At 50.4% G+C, this 22,204-nt stretch overlaps 1 protein-coding gene across 1 annotated transcript; it reads right to left on the bottom strand.

Moving 5' to 3' along the window:
* Window positions 1-2,712: 2,712 nt before the first annotated feature.
* On the bottom strand, window positions 2,713-21,922 carry IL22RA1 (interleukin 22 receptor subunit alpha 1). Its single transcript, XM_044418803.1, has 7 exons — window positions 21,771-21,922; window positions 10,959-11,091; window positions 9,908-10,086; window positions 9,202-9,389; window positions 7,626-7,761; window positions 6,228-6,352; window positions 2,713-4,366 (listed from the first exon to the last, which is right to left on the bottom strand). The coding sequence occupies exons 1-7, from the start codon at window positions 21,811-21,813 to the stop codon at window positions 3,401-3,403; spliced, it is 1,770 nt and encodes a 589-aa protein (XP_044274738.1). The 5' UTR covers window positions 21,814-21,922; the 3' UTR covers window positions 2,713-3,400.
* Between the last annotated feature and the right edge of the window lie 282 nt (window positions 21,923-22,204).

Genomic DNA, 22,204 nt, shown 5'->3' with positions numbered 1-22,204 from the left:
AGGGAGGGAGGACAATTCCCAGTCTCTGGAAGGGAAGGGCCGGGCCCAGTGAGAAAATTGCCAGGGGATGAGGTAAACCATAAAAGCATTGTTCTGAGCGGGTACTGCGCAGTTTCAAGGTGTTCCATCTTACGCATGTAATGATTTGTGGATTGTCTTGCTATCCCACTATTCTTAATAAATATTGCTGATTTGCTTTTCTTCAATCTGTTTTGGAATGTTTCATGCAAGATCAAAAAATATGCATTAGAGATTGTTATAACTGAAACAGAAATACAGTCATCTCACCATAGAGTGGAAGTTTGTGACCACTTAATCTGTTGACTCCAATGGTTGATAGGATGGTCAGTTCTTATGAATGCTTCTCTTTAGACTGGAATTAGACAGAACAGTCCTTCAAACAGAGGATTATCCCCTGTAAAAGGACACAGATGGCCACCCTATGAGAGAACGGCTCAGTGCTCAAGTTATTTTCATATGTTGTTGTTGCCAAACCTATTATTATATTGGTTTTTATTTTGAAGTTTTATTCTTTGAAATTGTTTTATTTATTTTAAATTGTTTTATGGCAATATAGAAATACATTAAATAAATAAATAAAGGGGATAGATAAAACATGGCTATTAAACAATTAAGAGCATTAGCCAGGGAGACAAATTACAACTCAGTATCCACAAACATAAGAGTCACCAAGTGCCCGTGTATGGCTATTTCAGCATTTTGTTGTACTGGTCTGTTGTATGTTTATGGAGAAGGCCCCAGATGTGCTTCACAGAGAGCCGGGAGCGTCTTTTCTGAAAACTTTAAAACTTTGCAGTCCTAACCAGCACTTGTGCTAGAGAAGCTGTCGAAATGCGCGGGGATTGCTGGATCCATGAAATAGGCCCTGGGCAATAGCTGAGGGTGGCGCAGCTCTGGAAGAACCGGTTTCGAAGCGCTCTTCCACTACGAGTTATCCCTGCTTTGCATATCCTCTGGCATTGTGGCCCATCAGCCATCAGATTATGGATGGAAACTTAGAACTAGGCATTTGCTTTATTTGAAAGGCTTAAGGGATGGCATTACCAGAGAACTAAGATAATGATCTGATAGAGACCTCAGACTTCTAGGAACTAGGCCTTCATGAAGTCCTTGCCCTTTTGGGGCCAATGGCTGCAGTTGGAATTCTGAGGGAACCCAATGTCTCTTCATTAAACGGTGGCCATGGCAGGTCTCTGAGCACATTTTCCAGAACGCACAGTGGCGAGACTAAAGGACAGGTAACCTTACCCAGGAATGCATGTGCAAGCGGCAGTCCAAAGGGTGCCCTTGAGAGGGAGAGCAAGTGCTTCCTGGCATCCAAATGGAACCTTGGCTCCCTGAGCTTTGCTCCGTTGGAGCGCGTCCTGCCTTCCTCTGCAGGGGAGAACAGGTCTCTCCGCACCTCCATGTGACACCCCCTCACATACCTGTATGTCGCCAACAGATCTCCTCTGAGTCTCCTCTCCTCCAGGCTGAAAAGACTCTCGCCTCATGCGGCTTCCCCTGCAAACCAGCCACTGACCTTGTAGCCCTACGCTGCACTGACTTTGATATCACCATCCTAAACCATGTAAGGTTTTGCAGGTTAAAACCAGCTCCCTGAATTGGAAGTGGAAGCCTACAGGCAGACAGTGCAAGTGGGCCAGAGCTGGTCTGATCTGCTCGGACCTGCAGGCCCAGTTATTGATCTGCATCAGCTGCTGCTTCTGAGCCGCCCTCAAGGGCAGCCCCACATGGACTGCATTGCAATAATCCAGTTTAGAGATTACTGGCGTGTAGGCGACTGAAGGCAGACTAGGAGCCACCAGCCAAAGTTGGCAGAAGGAACTCCGAGGCAGCGATGCCACCCAAGCCTTAATTGACGAAGATGGTTCAAGGATCACCCCAAGCTATGAAGCTGCTCCTTCAAGGGAGCTGAAACCCCATCTAGAACAGAGTGAACACTGCCCACCCCCCAAAAACATCTGGTCAAAGGAAACACCCATCAACAGCATTTCAGTCTTGCCTGGACTGCATTTCAGCTTGCTGACCCTTATCCAGCCCATTATCATAGCCAGGCACCTGTTTAGCTCATCCACAGCCTCACCTGCTGATGATGAAAGGAAGAGACAGAACTGCATGACATCAGCAGTGTACTCCAAAACTCTGGATGACCCCACTCGGTGGTTTCATGCAGATGTTGAACGGCATGGGGGACAGAACAGACCACTGGGGAACTCCATGGAGGACTGAACAATATTTCTCAAGCACCACCCTCTGGAGGTGGCCCTCCAAGTAGAAGCAGAACCACCGCAACGCAGTGTCCTCCACTCTTAACAGGCATAGTCATCCCAGAAGGGTACCATGGTCAATGGTATCAAAAGGCACCAGCCGTATGAACAGGATCGCACTCCCCCGGGCTCCTTCCTGGTGTGGGTCATCCTGCAGGGTAACCAAGCTTGACTCCCAGCCAAAATGGGTCCAGATAGTCAGTCCCATCCAAGAGTGCCTGGAGTTGACTTGCAACCCCCCTTTCCAGAACCTTCTCCAGGAAAAGGATGCCTGCTAGCAGCCTAAAGTTATTAAGACCTTCTGAGTCAAGGGAGGACTTTGTCAAAAATGGATTCACCGCCACCTCTTTAAAACATCATGGGTTATATCTATATGGCAAACATAAAATCAGTATTAAGCTAGTTTAATTAGCGTGTGGAGCTTCCAGATGGAATGCTCCTAACACTACCAGTGAGGAGCCACTGTGCAGCTATTCTGTCTCTTCTTTCTGAACGAATTTTCTGCAGGAAGAGAAATGACAGAAGAAACAGTGGGAAAACACTGGAGGGTTAGGAGCTGAAGGAGTCGTTGTCAGGACTCCCCAGTATATTCTGAGCAGGAGGCACCTTGTCTGGGGGCACCATGGCATCCTAGGACCTAGCTGTGTAAGATAGTTGGGGACAGCTTGCCAACTTCTCTGCTTCTCATTTACTCCTGTGCTTTTAACAGTGGTTTGTTCGGTAGACATTATGAGATAATCAGGTTTATCACCATGCCTTGAAAAGCATCACCTGATGCCTTGAAGAAGCAGCTAGTAAAGGGACAACAAGCAGGCCAACCTGAGTTTCTCATCCTGATCGGCACCCTGTGCTGGGGATGGGCAAGGATTCCTTGTTAGAATCTACACAACCCGTTTGAGAGGAGTGGGATTGCCTGGGAAGCATCGTGCAAGCATATTCTGCGTGCTGAAAGTGTGAATCAGCCATATGAACCCTGTATGGGTTTTGCCTATTTCTTTTTTTGTTAAGGAACAGAAGTGTGATTCACACAGAGGAAACAGAGGCAGATGGGATAATAGGGCATCCCCTTCAGTTCTGTTTCGGGACACATTTCCACAGTCCATGCATTGCTAATACACTGCGGGGGTTTCATCTGACCCATCGTCCCATTGCAACTTCAGTTCCAAATCTCTAAACAGGCCCGTGAAGAGTTCATCGTTGGGAGCAGAGTCCACAGTGTCAGGGCCTGTACCAAAGGAGGCTTGAGCTGTGCAGTCACTCATTTGGACACCCAAATGTTGGTTGTCAGTCCAGGCGAATGATTCCCAGGCCGCCCACTGCCGCAGGTTGTGGTCCTGAAGAAGACTGCTGCGGTCACAGGGTGAAACTGAGGGTGGTGGCAAGGCTGGGCAAAGTGGACCACCTTCCAAGATGGTGCTTTGGCTGAGCTCTGATGTGGCTGGTGGCAACTGCACTGCCTGCTTTCGGTAGCTTCCTGCTCTTTCATCTGCTGTGGCTGGTGCCCACAGAAGCTGCTGGGCTATAGTTGGTGCATCTTCCTGAAGCAGCAGAAGTTGAGCATCTTCCCACACCATTGCTGGCTGGCGTTGCGTCCTGCCTTCCCATAATTCTCTTTCAGACTGCTCTGGTTTCTGGACTTTGTAGGGTGCATTCCTTATAGAGGCCCCCAGAGAAGAATCAAGCTTCATCACTGGGTTTGGTGGCGAGGTGGTCTTGCTGACGCAGCTGGTGCCATCTACACACATGCCGTACGTTAAGGTTGCAGGACTATCCCCTAATGCGCGTGGAGGGTTACTCCTGGCCACCTGCGGAGCATAACCTACAGGAAGATCGTCCGCTTGGCTTACGGGTTGGGGGGTTGTCTGGAATAATGTCGTCTTAGCCTGTTGCTGGTAAACAGTTTCTGTCCAACTGAGTGATTTCTGAGGCTCCAGTGCGTCCAAGAGATGCTGGCTTACCTGCATTGGCTGGATTTCTGGACAGTGCTGGATAGACTTGGAGAAATTGTACACAGTCCAAATATGCTCCATATCTGGACAGAGAGGTTGGAAATGTAGAGAAATGCTCTTGAAATCCTGTCAGGAAAGAAAGATTACAATTACTCACGAGCGATGATCATCTTCAGGAGTGTAGTCAGCTAGTGGCTGACTGATCGTGAAGCAGGAAGCTCCTAGTTCTAGTCTCAGCTCACCCCAGGTGGGCTGAAGCAATTCACTCCCCGTCAGCCTCACCCGCCACCTGCATTCATTGGGGTTCAATCATGTTAGTCATGTTAGTCAGCACGGCTGGCTGGGGGATGCTGGGAATGTGTACTGTGCAGGCTCTACCAGAGGAAAAGGGAGGAGTTTCTTAAGCTTCAACCGGTAGTGCAAGGGAACCATCCCAGTGTCCAAGAGGCAGGATGGTTCCCTGAAGGATGCCAAGGCCTCCAGCTTCTTCGGAACAGCGCCAGAGAAGATGGTCTTGATGCCGCCTTCCCCAGACATCCTGCAGAAAAGCAGTCAAAAAGAATGCTCTCTCTTACTTGAAGAACTTTTCCTCAGAAGGGGGAAGGAGCCAGTGTACATCTTGACGGACGCTGCAATAGCGTAAGGGAAGAAATTTGTAAAATTCATGGCCGAAGCATTGGCTAGGGAGAAGAATGCATCGCCTGCCCAGGCAGCGTTGGAGGCCCATGAGCATCCCTCGGCCTGTTCAAGGAATCAATATGGCCACCAAGAAGGGGAGCATAAGCTTTCTCTTTCTCCAACCTTCATGACCGCATTCAGTGATTGTATAGCATCTTTGGCACAGGTAGTTTGTTTCTGCCTAACATCCTTGACTCTAAAACAGGGTTCTCAAACTCGTGGCCCGCGGGCCAATTGCTGGGATGGGTGGGGCACGGGGCAGGGGCCCTGCGGCCTTCAAAGTGCCAGCGGCACCTGGGCCGGCCTCCGGGAGCAAGGCCCACCACCACCGCGGGGGTGGAATACTTGATGTGGCCCAGCCTCACCCAGACTCTACTTCCAGCGGCCCCCAGGTAAGTTGAGTTTGAGACCCCTGCTCTAAAACATGGTCCAAGTCCCCATGGTTAAAATGGAATGATAGGGTTTTTCCCTGTCTAGACATGCATAGGGTTGAGGCAGCTGGCAATCATGAAAATACAAAAAGAGCGAACATAGTTAAAACAAGAATAAAACCAATACATTAAAACACCCCCAAAAAAACAGAACCCAACTCGACAGACAGTCTTACAAATGGGAAATCTCCCTGAACTGGAAAGGGACCTGACTCAGCTTCTTCAGCAAGGAGCTCCATAACCCAGGAGTGGTCACCAAGAAGGCCTCTCTTGCATTACCACCAATGGGCCTCCATTGAGAAGGGACACCATCTGCATGCTGGATCCTTGCCTTTCCTAAGAGGGCAGGCTGGCTGAGTGGGTAAGGAGAGTGGGCTTTGGAAGAAGCACAAGCCGCAGAGAAAGCACTCGCCACTCCCCTGAAACCTTCACACTAGCCAAGAAGAAAGTGGACTCTCCCAGACACCATATATTATGCTGAGTAATCCCTGCTTTAACACAAAGCATTTTGGGGTGGCTTGGTCTTCAGCAGGTAATTAAGACCAATTAGCTTTACAAAAGACCTACAAAAGGCAAATACAATATACAGAGAACTGGTTCACAGGACATGACCTGGTTCACAGCCCACCCTGGTTTATTTTACCCAAAGGATGGTCACACAGCGCCAGGTACCTGCAGGTGCCATGAGCCTGTTGGCTCCTAGTTGCTGTGGTTGTCACAGCAGGCAAACCCAGGTGACGGGATGTTTCAGGGTTGAGCCACCGTGGGCTGTCATGACATATGAACACACACGCATGCAGAGCCGTCTGCATTTCTGAATGTCCTGCAAGGAATAGTCTGGAGCACCTGTTGAAAAGGCAGACCGAACAGGTACATACCAAAGATGTGGGTGGCCATGCAGGGCGTCGTTTAACATACTTGTAGGTCAAGTAGTACAATGTTCCAAAGATTGCTACTGCCGTAAACAGGACCAACCCAAACAAATACGGCAACCAGGTCTTGTCTGCAGGCAGAACAAACAAAATGTTAGCAGCATTAGGATATAAGGAAGAGTCCCAAATTGTCCAGGCCTTCTTCTTGGAAAAGTAATCATCTCTCTGGCTGAATTCAGGGGGACTGCTATCTCTTCCATCTTTGCAACCAGCAAAATGTCCTCATTATGGGGGTGGGCAGAAGAAACGTGAGGCCAAGACGCAAGGGTTGCGTCTCACATAACTCTAAGCCCTGGCCTATGTTAGGCATTGCTTGTTGCGTTAATCATGAACTGTCTTCCAGACAAACTGCGGTTTGTTTTTGTCTGTAATGCAAGTTGCCTCACAGGACAGACTCACATTAGCCCAGTCTGCATATCACGCCGATCAACCATTTAGCGCACCGTGCGCAATCCAGCCTCGAGCAAGCCTGGCGTTTGCAAGCTCCCCACCCATCGTCTCCTCCTAGTGCACGTCCGGGAAAAGGAATGTGAAAGCTTCTCTTTCCACTTTTGGTGGCCTGTGGCTTGTTATGCCCTCCTAACCGTCAAAGAGAGGCTACCATTAACTCTCCTCAGTTTAAAACAACCAGCTTCAAGCTGTGGATTCTGAATTTGGCTTTAAATGAACAACAGTCGATGTGAACCACACTTCTGCATCCAGACAAAACCATCTGCTGTGCTTCATCAAATGCGGAAGTAGAAGCTTGTGAATTCCTTTCAGCTGCACACCAGGAGGAAATGAGAGGGGATCTCGCTGCAGTGTGTTTGTGCTCAGGCACATTAAGTTGAAGGAATGTTGGACCTCTCCAGCCCAAGGGCTGCATTCCATTCCAGAGAAGTTCTGGGGACCTAATTCCAGCAGCAGGCAGGGCCATAAGCAAAAGGGGCAGTGTCAAAAAACCAACCACGCCAACCTATCGTAGTTCAAAGCTCTCAACTGCCAGGACTTAAATTTTAAGAGAGGCATCTCAGCCTTTTAGAATGGGGAAAAAGCTGTGCAAAACTGGGAAACTACTATATGATCGGTGGTTGAATAAAGACAATGGGGCTGGGGAAGAGGGCATGGCCATTTGGTGAAGCTCAGAGGGCCGGCATGGGAGCACAGGTGGGCTGGATTTCACCCTTCGGCCTGTGGTGCTGCAGCCCTGTGGGAAACCAAGATCTGCCATATTGTGCAAACCGGCCCATTTTGGATGAATCGCCCACCGTGGGTGCCGATCCTTTCTGAGACGTCCCTGATTTGATAATAAACCAGAAACAGTGGCACTTGGGATCAGATAGCGTGACATGGTAAGAGCCTCACCAGGTACTGTCCGCACTCGAAACACAAAGGGTTGGCTGATTTTGTCTAAATATCTGATGTGTATCGTTCCGTTGTATTCGGTGTCAGGAGCCAAGTCAGGGATTTCAAATTCTCTGTTGGTTTCACTCTTTGTCCACTATATTCAGACAGAGGGAAAGGTGTATTTTAGATGCGCTGATGTGTCATTCGCTTCACCACTCTCTGGTTTCAGAGAGACAATTTTCAAGGGATAGATGTGTTGCTTCACTTAGGTAGCCCTTCTAACTTTGTGTCCCAGTTCTTTTCCGACCGCTGATTTGGGTGCTTCAGGTTAGTTCTTAGCATTTCTTTTTATTTTACTTCAACTTTCCTAAAACCCTAAACTTACCCTTTTAACCTCAAAAACTACATCCTACTTGTTTTTTCCCTATCAGCAACTTTATTCCTATCCTTTCCAAAAAATAAACAACACGCTCACTCACACACATCTATCTTCCTTTTATCCAAACGCTTCTTCTATTCCTCCCCCGATGGCATTCAAACTGGCATTCAGAAATTGTGCCCGCTGCCGCATCAAAATGCTGGTCATGGAGAGGCACTCATGACACAGTTTTTGGATGCCTGTCCTTGCTGCCAGTCGTGTAAAGACAGCAGGTCAGCTCACAACTGAAATGTGGACTCTTGCCCTCAGAGCCATCACATCGGCTGTAACAGTTCTGCCCGAGCGCCCCGAACTATCTAGGGCAGCTCACGCTAAAAGGGTCCCATCTGTGGCTGCCAGGGCACCCTCAGCTGCACTGTCAACGCAACCTGAACTTGGGACTGCACTGAGTGGGGACAAACCCACATTGCTCCTCGTGAGGAACCTGAGCTGGCTTGCACGGTTCCGTTTTAGCTCAGAGTCGGTGACCGGCCCCACACCGGCTGGTGTGCCTCCAGGAATGGTCCACATGGCAAATTCCATGGGAGCCGCAGGACGTTTCAGCTTCTGTTAATTCTAGCCCTGTGCTATTACGACTGCAGCTCCACGCAGGGTTAGGAGGGAAAAGGTCCTGCGAGGCAGAGCGTGTTCACTTCCCCATCTGATCAGGCACGGGATGCACAGGATGTCTGTGCGGCCAGTTTGGCGTGCTGCTCTGCGACTCAGGCAGTCCGGGTCCTGGTCCCCGCTTGGCCATGAAGCTCATGCGGCAAATTGGGCCAGGGTCAGACTAGCTGGCCTCAGAGGCCCCTTCTGACTCGTTTCTACGTTGCCATGAAGCTCATGGGGCAAATTTGGGCCAGGGGTCAGACTAGCTGGCCTGAGAGGCCCCTTCCGACTCGTTCTGTTTCTACGTTGCTATGAAGCTCATGGGACAAATTTGGGCCAACCTAAGCTGCCTCACGGGGTCGTTGTTGTAAGGATAAAAATGGAGCGGAGGAGAACGATGTAAGCCTTCCTGGGTCCTCAAAAGAAGGAAAAAAAGGCAGGATATGCGATAATGATGGTGGTGGTTCTACAGGCAGGAATGAACACACTGAGGAGACAGTTTAAAGGCACAGGAGCTGGCAGGCTTGCCAGCAGGGGCCATTTCCAGGACCTGTCCCCTGCTCTTACCTGCTGTTGCGTCTTTTGGCAGAACACTGTTATTTCGTACTGGACGAGAGCCCCAAACTGGCTGAAAATGTCCACCACCGTCAGGGTCTGGTTCTCTTCATCTCTCAGAGGGGTGTCAGGAGCCCGCACAGAGAACTTTATGGACTGGGTCCTGGGGGTGCAGTTCACCTCAGGCACCCCAATGTTGGCTAGGAGAGAGAGCACAGGGGTTTTGTTTAGGGCTGGCGGCAGCCAAAACTGAGTTTAGAGGCAGTTGCTTTGGGAACGTACATTTTTTATTCTTAACCGGACAGGTTTCCTTCATGCTGACTTTTCATCACTAGCAGTCTTGCAACTGAGATCAAAGAAAGGTGGATTTTTGAACCAACAGATTTGTTAAAGCAGTTTAGTTCCAACTGATTCCACCACTAAGTTCAGTGCTCCCTGAGAAGTGAGGATTCCTGTCCTTTAAAGAGCCCTAAGAAGACAGAAGTTCTACAGGTGCAGCTCTTTCCACAGCACCATGTTATGGAACTGTGAGAAGGCTGTCCCTGTTGACTATCACAGACCCCATAATTCCCATGGGCCATGCTGAGATGGAAAACACAGGTGTCCTGCCAGGAAAAAGGTGGCAACTGAAAGGGGGAGATCCTCCTTTTCAGGAGAACGCATTTTCAGGTTTTCTCAGGACTCTCTGTTTGCAACATGAATCCCTGGAGCCACTTACTGTCTTCCCGGGGGCAGAACCTCGGGGACATGGCCCAGCTGGAAGCCGGAGAACCAGGGGTGACGGCCCTCACTCTGGCATGGTAGCGCTCCATGTAGTTTTCAGTCTCGTGCGTGAGGTCGCAGAAGCGCTGCGTGATGTTCTGGCACTCACTCTTGTTCTGCCATGCCTCTCCATACCTATGGGAAGACACAATTGCTGTTTCCAACGTACCGCATTCATGTACATTGGGTGTGGATCAGGTGTGCAAAAACGCAGGCTCACAAACTCTGCCTGAGCATCCAGGTTGCACCCCTGGGGTTCCTGAGCCAGCCATGGCTCCAGTGTGCCGACGTTTGGGTATTTTGACTCCTCCCCCTTTACCTTTGGCCCCAGCCTATTTTGCCTTTCCGCCAATTCACCACTAGATTGTGGGCCCCCAAGAGCTTCCCTGAAACCGATATGGTCCCTCGGGTGACCCATCACAGCAGATCAGCATATGGGGAGCCCCACGTGTCACCGATGAATCGCAACAGAAGGCAGATTTGGACCGAGATGACCAACTTAAGCGTGCGGCCTGCCCTAGTGTGCCCTCCAGCACAACTCTGAGATGAAAGTGCAAACCAGCCTTCAGCTAAACTTCACCCCGTTAGGGTGCGCTGGCATACCTGTGGCCCTCCAAGTGTGGCTGGACGCTGATCAAGCCTAGCTCGTGTGCAAGCTGAGGCCCAGCAGTCTGGAGAAGGTGACCAGACCCCCATCCCTGCCCTCCGCTTACCTAACAAAGCAACCGGGGCACCTTTGCAGCTCCCCGAGTGTGCCTCCCACATTCCTGACTGGGGAAACTGGCTGGCAAGAGGGCCCCAAGTTCCTCGCACGGGGAGCTTCACTGCTGGGGCACATGAGCAAGAACACTGCAGCGATGCCAAAGAGTGGAACGCGAGGCAGGCCCCTTTCATCACATGGCCACAGGATGGGATTCCTATAACAGTATTTTGCTCCCGTCCCAAAATTTCAGGACTGCAAATTGATGCAACCCCCAGTCACCAGCGGGAAGCTGAAGTCTCCTCACCTCTTATACTGTACTTCATAGACGGTGCCTGGAGGCATCTTCTCCCCACTTGTCCATGTGAAGATATTTTCAAAATTTGTGGACAAAAATCTTGGCTGCAGAATGAGTGGAGATCTCTCTGCCAGCGAGTTCTCTGCAGGGTACAGTGAACAGGCATGGTTAGAGGGATTTCTGTGCAAGACATTTATTGTGTATTTGTGTTTTTTTACTCACAGGAGTGTGCGGGGGCACTACATAACATCATTGTCCTCCTAAACATTTCTCTTCTGTTTTTTATAACCAGAGGTAATCTGGGAATCACGCTAAACTGTGATAAAACCTGGATATTTGAAGGAGCACCTCTTTCCATATAAACCTGCTCGCCCCCTAAGATCCGGATCAGAGGCCCTTCTGCAAGAGTCCTCTTTAAAGGAGATCAGAAGAGCAGTGACCAGAGCAAGGGCCTTCTCTGTGGTGGCGCCTCGGCTTTGGCACTCGCTCCCCAGAGAGGTGTGCCTGGTGCCGAAGCTTTTTTCTTTGCGGTGCCGGGCCAAACCTTTTATTTTCCCATTGTTTTAAATGTTAATTCATGTCTTTACTTAGGACTTGATGTGTTTAGTGGTGCCGTACCATATTTATATTTATTTATTTCACTGTGTTGCTACTCTGAGACTTTGTGAAGGGCGAGATACAAGAACTTTAAACAAACAAGCAAATAAATCACGTGTGTGTTTCTGCAGTTGCCCTGTACTGCGTCACCCCCTTGTGGCTAAGGAATAGAAAAGGAAGAGAAAGAAATCCACATGTGGGGGATGCGATTCTTACTCCTGCAACATAAACAGAAGAAGCTGGATTAAACAGCTTATGCAGAGAACATACGTATTAGAAGCGAGCTCTAGCAGAAACTGCCGCCTCAAAACCTCACTTGTTCTAAAGTCCGTTTTCTTGATTTCTTGTCTCATTCCAGCGGCACGGCTCTGGGAGACCGTACTGGGGCAAACACAGGAGGAAGACATCTGGGGCTGAGGCCCTTTCTAATACCCCCTCCATGCATTATTTCCCAAATGAATGCAAGCATTAAAAGTACCTGCTTGGACTTTTCTTGCCCTTGCTTTCTGTTTGGGGGATTTTGTTTGGGGGATTTTGAAAACTTCGATATGGCCCCATCAGACACAGAGGAACTGGTGGGGCCATGGGCAGCCATGCTCAAATCCAGCACCATGGTGCTCTCTTACTGGGGATGCTGGGGGGTAGTGCACTGTGTCCCATGGAAAGGTAGAAGGCCATGATCCAAGGCCTGGTTCTTGCACACAGCAGAGGACTAGTAAATGAAGGAGATCGGCATAATAGTTTCCCGGAGAAGGGCCTTTTCGACAGTGGTGCCCCAACTGCGGAATCTGCTTCCCAGGGAAGTTTGCCTGGCACCGTTGCGTTCGTCTTCTTGGCACCAGGCGAAACCCTTTTTATTTTCCCATCATTTTAATGTTTAATTGGTTTTATTCTGGGTTTTACGATTGAGGTTGCATGCAGTGCCTTTTTTATATTTTCACTGCTGCTGCTGCTCCTCCTCCTCCTCCTTCCACAGCCCTTCAGATGGACAAATTTCAGAGCTGGAGACAGAAGCTGACGGACGTGCACTTTTCCTTGGGCCTTAGATGGAGGCTGGGCCCCAGTGGAGAGGGCAAGCACATGGGCCGTGGCTGCACTGGCTAGCAGTGTGGCCGCGTGTCCTCCTTTACCGAGGACAGTCCTCTAGTTCAAGGGCTCCCCAGGACCATGCCCCATTTGAAGGTGGCTCCTATTTGGAAGACAGTTTAATACTGGTTTCAAGATAAAGAGCTGTAAGAATTTTTGCCAGCGGTGCTGTGGATCCAGGGCTTGCTGGGGTTGGTAAATGCCTTGGCAAAGAGGGTGGTCTTAACCTGGTGCCAAAGAGTTAATACAGTTGGCACCAGGCAGGCCTCAGTGGGGAAAGCGTTGGGTAATTTGGGGGTTGCTCCTTGTTGTCATCACCCACTGAAACTCCCTTGGAGGCGGCACTTGGAGGAAGGCCTCAGATGTGGAGCGCCGGTGGGCAGTGGACTGTGGACGGAAGAGACATTCTGTCAAGAGTTGTGTTGGCAAGCCAGGCAGGACTCCACAGGCTAAAACCAGCACCCCGATTCAGGCTCAGCCGCGTACAGACAGCCGAGGCAAGCAGGCCAGACCTGGAGTTCCCATGCTTCCCCTGACATCGTCATTTCATACAGCCAGAGAAGGTGTTTGTTGCACGGATACCCAGCCTTTCCTCTGTTGAGAAAATTCAGATAAATCCTGGCAGAAAAGGGTTGCTTATGTGGCTTTGTGTTACAAAATGCCTGCACCCCTTTCTCAGGAAGCACCCAAAAGTTCCAAGCCAGGCCACTGTTTGGTGCTGCTGTTACTTTAAGAAGATGGAATTCTCTGGACTGAGAAGCTGGACTAATAGGCTAACGCTATTAGTGAGGAAATACTTGTGTTCTCATCAGCTGCAGAAAAACTGGAACTACGGTGCCCATTTGTTTCTGACTGGACCTGCCTAAGCATCTGGTCCCACAGAGGCAAGCCCCTGCGGAGTGTGGTTGTCCGATTTCCTGAATGGTTCCTCCATCAGGAACATTTGCATGTTCAACCAGGATCCAAACTGCAAAGAGGTCTACTCAATTGACAGGTCAATAAAGCAATCGGTATTGTTTTCCGCACTATTGATCCCAGTATTTCTGATTGGTTTAGGACATTATGTCATGCCTAAAGACACCAGGATGCTATTGTACTAAAATTATCTGGAAACTCAACACCCTGTATTGGTGTATGTGACTAGCAGGTTATAAAAGTGTCTGTACAGGGGCTGTGATTGTGCAGTTGGCAGTGAGAAGCTCTAGTAGCAGGAGTCTGCAGGGGCCCTGGGTGATCTTTCAAAAAAACTGCCGCGGTTCAAGGCGAAAGGGGTCTTTCCTGGCTGAACCTGGTGATCCTGGTTGCGGCTGCGATTGAGGCTTTCCCGACACCTCCAATAGCCCTGAGTTGGGCTGCCACTTCTGTCCGGCCTCCTGGCTTCAATGCCTTGACATCTACCATGCACAAATTTAGCCCCAGAGCTCTTCTCACAGCATGGTCAGCGGCAGGGAAGCCTCAGCTCAGGGGTTTCTCTGTGCCAAAGAGGCCACAGAAGGCAGGGCAGCAGGGCCAGGAAGAGAGATGGTGGCAGCGCCGGGCAACGCCTTGCCTTGCGCTTTACGAACTACCGGCAAGACCTTCGGCCTGCATTCTGTCCTGGGAGTGCTGAGGAAAGCAGAAACTGTGCCAAGGCCATGAGGCCTCGTATCATAAGTGGGTGTTTTCTTGATAACTGGAGATAAACAGGGAGAAACCCTGGCACTAGGGGAAAGGCAGCATATTCCCCTTCGCCGGGGGTATTGCTAGCGCCAGCCCATGGGGCACAGGTCAGGGCCCCCCCGGCCCAGGAGGGCTTCAAACAAAGCCCTCCAAAAGGCAGTGCCGCCACCACCTCCTCCTGCTGCAGCACTGCCAAGGCAGATATTTATTCATTTTATTTATTTCCGTCCTACATGGAAATCGTCCCCGGACAGCAGCAGACTGCATGGCCAACACCTGTGCTCCATTTTAAAGAGGAGCATTTTTATGTGCTGATGTTTAGTAGCAGAGACCTGATCCAGTTAAGAGGCCGTCTTTCAGGCAGGCACAGCCCAAAGAGCACCAAAAGGGCTGGAAGACCTCTGCTTTGCTGCTCTGGTTGAAGCCCCAACGCTGAGGGTGTTCAAGGACCGGCCGGACGTGCACACGGTGGGCATGTCATGAGCGGAGCTGGCTGGAGCCGGGGGTCAGGCTAGATGGCCCAGGAGGTCCTTTCTGATGCACTCCATTTCTGTGTTTCTCTGGGCCCCTCATGGGCCACCCCACCAGCAAAGCACCCCTGCCAGTCAACAGCCAACGCTTACGTTTAGTTAGGGGAAGAGTCGGCCAGTTCCCAGCATCCCCCAGCCCGTGCGGCGAGTCGGAGGCCTCTTTTCTGCCTTGACATGCACCGGGGGCGGGGGGAAGGGGGGCTCCATCCTCCTCAAAGGCCACTTGGCTCTGTGTTGCTGACAAAATCAGCTGCGCTCGGGAATGGAGGCATTTCATTTCATGCCCGGTGGTGGAGACTCTGCTTCCCCTCATACTTGGCAGCCCTTCCACCTGAACCTGCTGCCCCCCCCCCCCAGAGACAGGGTTCGAGAGTGGCCTGCCCGGACTGGCCCCCGAATCTTTCCTTTGGAGCCCTGGGGCTCTGGGAAGCCATCTACCCCACCATGAGCACTTGCTGAATGAAGGTACAGGGGCCCTGGTGGTGAGCTGAACTGTTGCCCTCAGGAGTTTTGCCCCCTGCTGCCCTGCACCGAATCTTTCTGCCTGGCCTATTTTTCTGAAATGAATGTCTCCCCCCTGTTCACACATCGCTTTTGCAAGTATGGTTGGCCTTAAGAGACCGGGCCCTTTGATGGCACATGCACACACTCACTAAGCATATGCCCTCGATCTTTTCAGTATGATCATGCATGCCCCAGTCCAATCCCCTCCTACTGCTCAGGCAGCCACCAGCAAACCCACAGCCACATGGATTAGAAGCCTTGTCACAACAACCTTGTGAGGTAGTTTAGGCTGAGATAATCAGTGACTAGTCCAAAGGCAGCCAGGAGTTTCATGGCCAAGAAGGGACTAGATCCTGGCTCTCCCAAGCCCCAGTTCAACAATCTAAGTGCTACGCCACACTGGTTTGCTGTCAAATGCAGAAAACAATGTACAACCATTTTCAATGTCCAACCTGCACAGATTTTAAGGCTGCAATGTTATGCACACTTAGGCCCCATTGAACTCAGAGGAACTTACTTCTGAGCAGACCATGTACAACATTGTACTCTGAAAACAGCAGTGGCAACAGAAAAAAGGAAAACAGGGGGAAATAGAAGAATGAAAGTCAAAGACTTATAAATACCATTTGGGGATGCTTGACTCTGACAGAGAAGTGGTGTCCACCTCTGGCTGCAGTCCAGCAGCACAACACGCACAGTCCCAGACAAACCACATTTTGTAAAAGACTGGAACTGTCATCTTATTGCTACTTCCTACTGTTCTGCAAAAGCCCGTGGCAACCAAAGAGCATCCAGACAGCATGGACTTGAATCAGTCCAGAGGCATGGCTTGCAAAGGCAAAGTTGCTCACTTCCAGAGCAGAGGACAGAATTGGCTGGTGGATGAATTAGGGGCCATATAACCCCCACACAGAGAAAAGCAGCAGCCACAGGACTTCCCCTTTTCCCTTAGTGGCTATGGAGACTGGGTTAAGCCACAGATGCTTTGTGGATAGGAGAAGCTGCAGAAATAATCAGCCATAACACATGTCATTCAACCAGTGTGTCTTTCTCCGTTGCTCGTCCCTCTCCTCCTCCTCCTCAAACAGCGAGTCCATCCAGACACAGGAGAGGACTGTGGACCAGAGAAGCAGCTCCCCGTTCCCCTCCCCCACTCCCTGGACCCCCTTGCGTTGCAGGGGATTCAGCCATGTGCTGCAGTGGTGTGCCAGAGGGGGTGATTTTGCAGATGGCCGGCTGGTTCAGGGCTAGCCTCCCCTCGCCACAAAATAGGTAAAAGGAAGGAGAACAGCTGATCGGTTGTTGCTCCCCAGCTCACAGTGCGGTCTTGAGAAAGTCGGACTTTTGGCCCAAGGAAGGAACAGAGCACATGGCCCCTGCGGCTCCTACAGGCAATTGCATTAAAAGAAAAGAAAGCAACCATTCCTGGGGGAACGTTCTGAGCATCAGTAATGCAATGCACCTGCATTATTCCCCAAAGCAAGGCGTAAAGGCCCACAAGGGCCACACTCCTGCTGTCAGTCGCTTTACATTGGAAGGAAAGAAGGAGAGGCTCTGCCCCCTTCGCCCCATGCAAAGAGCCTTCTCCTGGGTGAACATGGAGAACTGCCAGCCACAGGTAATCAGCCAGCTGTTGTTTGGATAGGCAGGCTGCATGCAGAGGAGCTGCAAGCATTCCTGAGGTGGGTGTAGCGCCTTGCGAGGCAACACTGTGGGCCTTCCCAGAGCTGGGTGGAAGACAAGGGTTCTGCTCCCTCTGTCAGGATCCTCAGCTGCGGAAGAGATGGGTGCATCACCAATAGGTGATCCTGTTGGATCAGGCAGAAGACGCCCCCAGTCCTTGGAAGAAGCTCCTTCAAGGGACATTGTTGTGCTGCCTCAGGAGGATAGGACACACGTTGAGGGGAACTGGTTGGAGGAGGGCATAGTAGGGCATAAGCCCTCCCTCGCCATTTCTGCCCCCACCCCCCCAAATCAGGCTTTGGGCAGTGTGGAAGGAGGGATGAAGGCTTGGGTAACATGGTATAGGTGGGGGAGAAATTAAAAGAGACACTTTAATGGGGGGAGGGATTCTCCCATGAATCCTCTTTGTGCAAATTTGTGACTCCCCCTCCTTTCAGACTGATATTTTTGATTTTAGCCAGCAATATTCTCGTGTATATACCATCTGATTTAGCTGCAATTGCAATCATTTACCAGGGGGTAAGCTCTCAACTCACTGCTGCTTACCTCTGAGTAGGCATATATAAGATTGCACTGTCAGGGATTTAGGGAAAAGGGGTACTGAATCTGGCAAGGTGATACTTAACATTAGCGTTGTACCATTGACCCAAAGTGAAGCATTATATTTTTAAAGTATTGTTACTTAAGGCCTTTGAATTGTGCTGGAGAAGACTCCTGCGAGTCCCTTGGACCGCAAGGAGATCAAACCGGTCAGTCTTAGAGGAGATAGAAACAGAGCGAGTCAGAAGGGACCTCCTGGGCCATCTAGTCTGACCCCCGGCTCCAGCCGGCTCCGCTCACAACATGCCTCCCATATGCATGTCCAGCCTATCTTTGAACACCCTCAGCGATGGGGCCTCAACCAGCAACCCTGATAGGATCAACCCTGACTGCTCTTTAGAAGGCCAGATGCTGACGATGAAACTCAAATACTTTGGCCACCTAGTGAGAAGGAAGGACTCCCTGGAGAAGAGCCTAATGCTGGGAACAATAGGTGGCAAAAGAAGAAGGGGACGGCAGAGGATGGGGTGGCTGGATGGAGTCACTGAAGCAGTTGGTGTGAGCTTGGGTGGACTCCAGGGGATGGTGGAGGACAGGAGGGCCTGGAGGAATGTTGTCCATGGGGTCGCGATGGGTCGGACACGACTTCGCAACTAACAACACCGACAATTGTTAATGCTGAGCTGAATTCAAAATCTGAAATGCTGCACAATGTTACATTTGCTCAGTGATAAAAATGCACCGTTCCTAGACAACCAAAGGAAGAATTGCCTATCAGTTGCTAGCAGCAAATACGAAATAGTGAAGTTGCTACCTCTTCTGCAGACACAAAACTTCCCAAAAGCAATCAACTCACCAACCCACAGCCTGGAGTCTGAATGCAAATCGTGACAAGTCAGGGGTACCACTATTAGCTGCAGACTGCCCCAGGAAATTCACAGCGTTCCTAAAAAGGGACCCATTTATCTAAGGCCACTTCTAGAATGCATTTTACTCAGAAGCATTTATGGTTATAAGTGTGCATGGGTTACTCATTCATTGTATTTCGTTACTTTCTTGTGGTTTGGGTTGTATCCTAAGCATATAGTTTTTAATACTTTCCACGTGTTACAGTTTGCATGCTTTCCTCTCCTAAACGGTTTCCACTGGGAACGTAAAGCATGGCCATGTGCATGTTGCAAGCAATTGGATATTATCCGTGGTATCACTAGCAGTGACCGGCACAATGCCCACTTCCTTGCACGTGCCGTTTTGTGAATTTGTGAATCTTTTCATATTTTTTGCAAACTTCACACTGACTTGCTCCCAGGGCCACAAGTTTCCTGGAAAAGGTGAAGCACAAGGAAGGCGAGTCTCACTTGTTCTGAAGCTTCACTAGAGTTCTGAATGCTTTCTGGAAGCTTAGAAAAAGGCAAACAAGAGGAGACAAGACAGAGGTGCTTCAATTGATGCCTGGTGTGGGGAAAGTGGTGAGGGAGACATTTTCTTGCTCTCCCATGGCACGTGAACCCGGCATCATTCCGCAGAGCTGTTTGGTGGGAGGTTTAGGACAGATAAAGGAAGCACTTCTTCACAGTGTATAGTTAAACGATGGAATTTGCAGCATGGGAAGTGCTGATGGTTACCAATCGGGGTGGCTTTAAAGGGGAATTGGACAGATTCGCTGGGGAAGAGGCTACCAGTGGCTGCCAGCCTGGCTGGCTATGGGCTCCCCGCTTCACCAGTGGGGGTGCAAACATCAGCTGCTGCGGAGCTCGGGCAGGGGGAGGTCTTGCAGCCATTCTACCTGTGGGCAGCTGGTTTGCCTGCTGGCAGGCAGAATACTGGCCTGGATGGGCCTCTGGTCTGATCCAGCATGGCTTTCCTTATGTTCTTGTGAACGTCTCTTCAGTGTCTTTAGTTGTGCTTAAAATGTGTCCTAATTTACAAAGCTGAATGGGGCAGTCCTCGTCTGAAAGGCTGTCAGGAGGACCACTCTCGTTTCAAGCATCTTCTGTCCGAAGGGCTGCTCAGTCCAAGTCTAGTAGACTTACCCTAAGACAAGCCAGCAGGAGCGACCTCGGACTTAGAAACACAGGAAACACAGAAACAGAGCGAGTCAGAAGGGACCTCCTGGGCCATCTAGTGTGACCCCCGGCTCCAACCGGCTCCGCTCACGACATGCTCACTATGGGCATGTCCAGCCTATCTTTGAACAGCCTCACCGATGGGGCCTCAACCACCTCCCATGGAAGCCCAAGGACTTGTCCACCTATGGTTAGCACATGGAAAATAAACAGAGCAGAAGGCCCAGAAATCAGCCCACTGCAATCATCCCTGTATTCTCCCTGTTTAAATTACATCCATTGCTTCTAAATGTGCTTCTGTAGCTCGAAGTTTGCTGTCTGGGGGAATGCCACTTTTGTTGCATGAAGATATCCTCCTCCTCCTCCTCCTCCTCCTCCTCCTCCTCCTCCTCCTCCTACTTCTATTTCTAAGATGGGTACTCCCTGGAATCTCCCTCTTCTCTTTCTCAGTCATGTTGAACTTTCGCACATCACAAATATGTAAGTTTAGACATCCTTTTTGCATTCTTTCTTTCTGCCTTTCCCCCATTCTTTTTCTTGACTTCTTTATAGAGTGCAAAGTGCTGATAATGTTGGTGGAAGTAAATGCAATCTAAAAAGCACACCCCCTGCTGCAGTGCATGGGGGATGATACCTCACTAACTGACCCACGTTCCCCAAGGCAATCCCTATTTTTGGGTAGCAGCCCCTGGCAGAAAGTTGCTCCCCATTTTTTCTCCATCCTGTCATTTTAGGGAGACCTTGATGTGCTTTGAATGGCCAAAGAAGCAAGACCTGAATTTCCACTGAGGAGGTCACGGGGCGTGTGGTCAGACTTGGTGATGTGCTCAAGAGCAACCTTTGAAGGGAGCTTCAAAGCCGAATGGGGCAATTTGGTCCCCCCCACCCCCCCAGTCCTGGTCTGACACTCTCCAGGGACTGCAACAGAAATGAAGAAGGCTTAGAGCAGGTAGACCAGAAGAACACAGAGGTGCAAGGCAGGGGCTGAGGGGTGAGACTAAGGGCAGATCAGTGCGATATCAGTGGTACGAGAGGTTTCCAGTGTTCATTGGACAGATGCATTGCAAATGAATCATGTTTATCCTATGGCATAGGATTCTGTGCTACTGTTGCTGGATTGTAGATCCAGAAACCTGGTGTCCTCCACTTATATTGGCAATGATGTCTGAGATGATGGGAGCAGTAGTCCAAGACTCTAATGGCACCGAGCTGGAGAAGGTTGGTTTAGGAGATGACTGCACTCAGGATAATGCTGTTAGAGGTAACAGGGCATTGCCAGCTTTTGGACTGGCCACATCTCATGTTTAGAATAATAACCTGAGTTGGTATCAGGAGAGGAGCATAACCAAACATGTTTTCCTTGCTGCTTCGTGCAGATGGAAGTGGCTGTTAAAGGCAAAGTAGGTCATGCAGTGGAGGCATGCTTTAAAGCAACACGCCAGCAACATAATTAGCATGACTTTAAAGTGTTTGAAACACTAAAATTCAAATGCTTTCTTTTGCAAATGAGAAGTAGCATAGGAACATTGCTAATGAACAAATAATAAATGAAGCTCCCTTCTCAAATGTGGTGTCTTCCAGAAGTGCTGGATTTCAGTGGCCTTCCTGGAAGGAGGCTCATGGTCACTGTCTTCCTAAACTTAGACCAACTCTAGAACTGAGGTCACTGGTAGGATGAAGGGGTCAGTGGGTTTCCCCAGGCTTTTCTGGGGAATTTATGGCTGAGCTAAGATCGAGCCCAGGGGCTTTCAGATGCAAAGCTGTGGCTTCCCAGCTCTCAGCTCATGCTCTTATCCCCTTCACCAGGCCATCCTGCATCCCCCAGACAGCCCAAACTTCGGATGATCCCCCCTCCCCATTTCCAATCACTGCATTTTCCCTCAGATGCACAGACACCGCCTCTCTACCCTCTCCTCTCTGAGTCTGATCTCTGCTGTTCCTCAGGATCTCCGAGGTTCACAGGACACCTTCGGGATCTGCTTGATGCGGAAATGGAAGAGAACGCTCAGCACGACGCGCGAGCTCAGAACCACTGGATCCTGCGCAAGAGCCTACCTGGAGACCAGCTTGATGAACTTCTGCTGTGGCTAAAAGCCCTGGAGTTAATACAGAACCACCAATGAAAGACAGAAGAGGAACTGGAGGCTGTTGCTTACCCAGGAGGGAGCACAAGAGCCAGAAGATGAAAACGTCCTTCATTAATCGTGCGGTGAGTCGGGAGCAAGGCCAGCTTCTCCCAGTCCCGGCTAAACCCTTCCGGAGAGGCTCCCGATTCCCACGCTGATGATCCAGGCCTCTGGGCTGCTCCCTCGGCTCAGGCTGTGTCGGGAAGGCAGCGCTCCTCTCCCTGCTTCAGCACATGGAGCGCAGCGGGCACCTGTGGGTGCGAGAGCCTGACCGGGACAGCTCCCCGGCGAAAGCCCCCCAGGCGTGCCGAGCCACGTGACCGTGGCCGTGGAGACTCTGAACCTTCCCGTGCTCTGAATCAAGGCCAGGCATATTTCCTGAGAAGCTGCTTCCTGCTGGCATTCCTCAGAACGAGGGCTTGTCTTTCCGGTCCAGTGGCTTTTTTTTTTCTTTCCCTTTTTGC

Source organism: Varanus komodoensis, unplaced genomic scaffold, assembly GCF_004798865.1.
Source record: "Varanus komodoensis strain SLA01 unplaced genomic scaffold, ASM479886v1 scaffold93, whole genome shotgun sequence".
NCBI classification, from domain to species: Eukaryota; Metazoa; Chordata; class Lepidosauria; order Squamata; family Varanidae; genus Varanus; species Varanus komodoensis.
Note: the sequence above shows the minus strand (reverse complement) of the source record. Positions and strands in the feature narration are given on the sequence as shown.

Excerpts from the sequence above, each read along its gene's own strand:
- IL22RA1 (XM_044418803.1), bottom strand. The coding sequence starts at position 21,813 with ATGAAGGACGTTTTCATCTTCTGGCTCTTGTGCTCCCTCCTGG. Across the intron at positions 9,390-9,907 it reads GTTCTGCCCCCGGGAAGACA|CCAACATTGGGGTGCCTGAG; the intron begins GTAAGTGGCTCC and ends TCTCTCTCCTAG. Across the intron at positions 6,353-7,625 it reads TCGAGTGCGGACAGTACCTG|ACAAGACCTGGTTGCCGTAT; the intron begins GTGAGGCTCTTA and ends TTCTGCCTGCAG.